The 2,500-nt window shown below is 52.4% G+C and overlaps 1 protein-coding gene across 1 annotated transcript in view; it reads right to left on the reverse strand.

Annotated features, from left to right (window-relative positions):
• LOC124010998 (cohesin subunit SA-1) overlaps positions 1-2,500 on the reverse strand; it is a 25,983-nt gene that overhangs the window by 14,274 nt on the left and 9,209 nt on the right. Inside the window, exons 13-15 of the mRNA XM_046323883.1 lie at positions 1,610-1,884; positions 1,217-1,478; positions 189-363 (exon numbers count right to left, since the gene is read on the reverse strand). Coding sequence (XP_046179839.1) covers positions 189-363; positions 1,217-1,478; positions 1,610-1,884 — 712 coding nt within the window. The remainder of the gene's footprint in view (positions 1-188; positions 364-1,216; positions 1,479-1,609; positions 1,885-2,500) is intronic.

The following is a 2,500-nucleotide window of genomic DNA, read 5'->3' on the forward strand; positions in this document are numbered from 1 at the left end:
TTTCAGTGCCTTGCTCAAGAGCACATTGGTGGATTTTTCACCAAGACTGCTCGGGATCTGAATCAGCGACCTTTCGGATAATGGCCCAACGCTCCTAACCGCTAGACCACCTGCTGTGTGTGTGTGTGTGTGTGTGTGTGTGTGTGTGTGTGTGTGTGTGTGTGTGTGTGTGTGTGTGTGTGTCTAACCCATGCTCTGGTTCTCATCGTCCTGGTCTATAAACACGTGGTCCAGGATGAAGGTGAGCAGCTCGTTCTGTAAGGTGCTGTCTGGGTTGAACACCAGGGCCTCCAGTCCTTCTCTGCCCCCAGACACCAACTGGTGACTGAAGACCATCAGCAGGTCACACAACAACATGAAGGCCTGTTGTACAGGGAGGGAACACATCATTAACACCGTTCTTCATCATCACTACCATCATCAGTTTAAACTGGAGTGAGACTGGTCTAACGGGAGTGAGACTGGTCTAACGGGAGTGAGACTGGTCTAACGGGAGTGAGACTGGTCTAACGGGAGTGAGACTGGTCTAACGGGAGTGAGACTGGTCTAACGGGAGTGAGACTGGTCTAACGGGAGTGAGACTGGTCTAACGGGAGTGAGACTGGTCTAACAGGAGTGAGACTGGTCTAACAGGAGTGAGACTGGTCTAACAGGAGTGAGACTGGTCTAACAGGAGTGAGACTGGTCTAACAGGAGTGAGACTGGTCTAACAGGAGTGAGACTGGTCTAACAGGAGTGAGACTGGTCTAACTGGAGTGAGACTGGTCTAACAGGTGTAACTGGAGTGAGACTGGTCTAACAGGTCTAACTGGAGTGAGACTGGTCTAACAGGTGTAACTGGAGTGAGACTGGTCTAACAGGTGTAACTGGAGTGAGACTGGTCTAACAGGTCTAACTGGAGTGAGACTGGTCTAACAGGTGTAACTGGAGTGAGACTGGTCTAACAGGTCTAACTGGAGTGAGACTGGTCTAATTGGAGTGAGACTGGTCTAACAGGTCTAACTGGAGTGAGACTGGTCTAACAGGTCTAACTGGAGTGAGACTGGTCTAACAGGTCTAACTGGAGTGAGACTGGTCTAACAGGTGTAACTGGAGTGAGACTGGTCTAACAGGTGTAACTGGAGTGAGACTGGTCTAACAGGTCTAACTGGAGTGAGACTGGTCTAACAGGTGTAACTGGAGTGAGACTGGTCTAACAGGTGTAACTGGTTCGTACCTGTTCTTTGACAGGTGTGTTGACATTGGACAGACACTGCTGACAGACAGCCAGGAAGGACTTCACCACTCTCCTCAGAGCCACCAGGTCCTCCTTACTAGGAGTTCCCTCTGTGATTTTCACCAGCTGCCACAGTATGGAGTAGTGGGAACACTGCAGGGCCTGGACAGCGATCTGCTCTGGCATGGCCCCCTGCTCAATACCAGCCTTCAACAACCTGTAGCAGCTACCAAACAGGTCCCACCGCGTCAGGTCATGAGCACTGGGAACACACACACACACACACACCAGTCAGAGTCCTGGGAGGACTTGTATATTCATGACTTACTGAGAGGGACGGCGAGAGGGAGCGAGGGTTCTACTCTAAATGAGACAGAGGATGGAAGGTCTTACTTGTGGAAGGCCGTGAGTCTCTTGAGGGTAGACAGAACGTTGTAGATGTCGTCATCGTCGGCCTCCTCGGCCTCTTGCAGCAGGTCTTCTACGGAGTGTGTGAAGCGGTCCGTTATCTCGTCGATGAGTTGCGAGCGGGCGATGTCCACTCTGTTCATGATGGTGTACTCCTCAGAACACAGGATGCTGTAGGTCTTACTGCAGGCCTCCAGAACATCTGTCTCAATGTGTTTGTCCACCACCAGGCGGATCTGCTTCAGTAAGGCATCTAGGTGCTGGGAGAAGGAGGGAGAGAGGGGGAGAGAGAGGAGAGGGTGAGAGAGAGAGAGAAAGAAGGGGAGAGAGGGAGACAGAGAGAGGGAGACAGAGAGAGAGAGAGGGCGAGAGAGAGAGAGAGAAGGGGAGAGAGGGAGACAGAGAGAGGGAGAGAGGGAGACAGAGAGAGGGAGACAGAGAGAGAGAGAGAGAGAGAGAGAGAAGGGGAGAGAGGGAGACAGAGAGAGGGAGACAGAGAGAGGGAGACAGAGAGAGGGAGACAGAGAGAGGGAGACAGAGAGAAAGAAGGGGAGAGAGGGAGACAGAGAGAGGGAGACAGAGAGAGGGAGACAGAGAGAGAGAGAGAGAGGGAGAGAGAGAGAGAAAGAAGGGGAGAGAAAGAAGGGGAGAGAGGGAGACAGAGAGAGGGAGACAGAGAGAGAGAGAGAGAGAGAGAGAGAGAGAGAAAGAAGGGGAGAGAGGGAGACAGAGAGAGGGAGACAGAGAGAGAGAGAAAGAAGGGGAGACAGAGAGAGAGAGAGAGGGAGAGAGAGAAAGAAGGGGAGACAGAGAGAGAGAGGGAGAAAGAAGGGGAGAGAGAGAGGGAGAGAGAGAGAGAAAGAAGGGGAGAAAGGG

Source organism: Oncorhynchus gorbuscha, linkage group LG23, assembly GCF_021184085.1.
Source record: "Oncorhynchus gorbuscha isolate QuinsamMale2020 ecotype Even-year linkage group LG23, OgorEven_v1.0, whole genome shotgun sequence".
Lineage (NCBI taxonomy): Eukaryota > Metazoa > Chordata > Actinopteri > Salmoniformes > Salmonidae > Oncorhynchus > Oncorhynchus gorbuscha.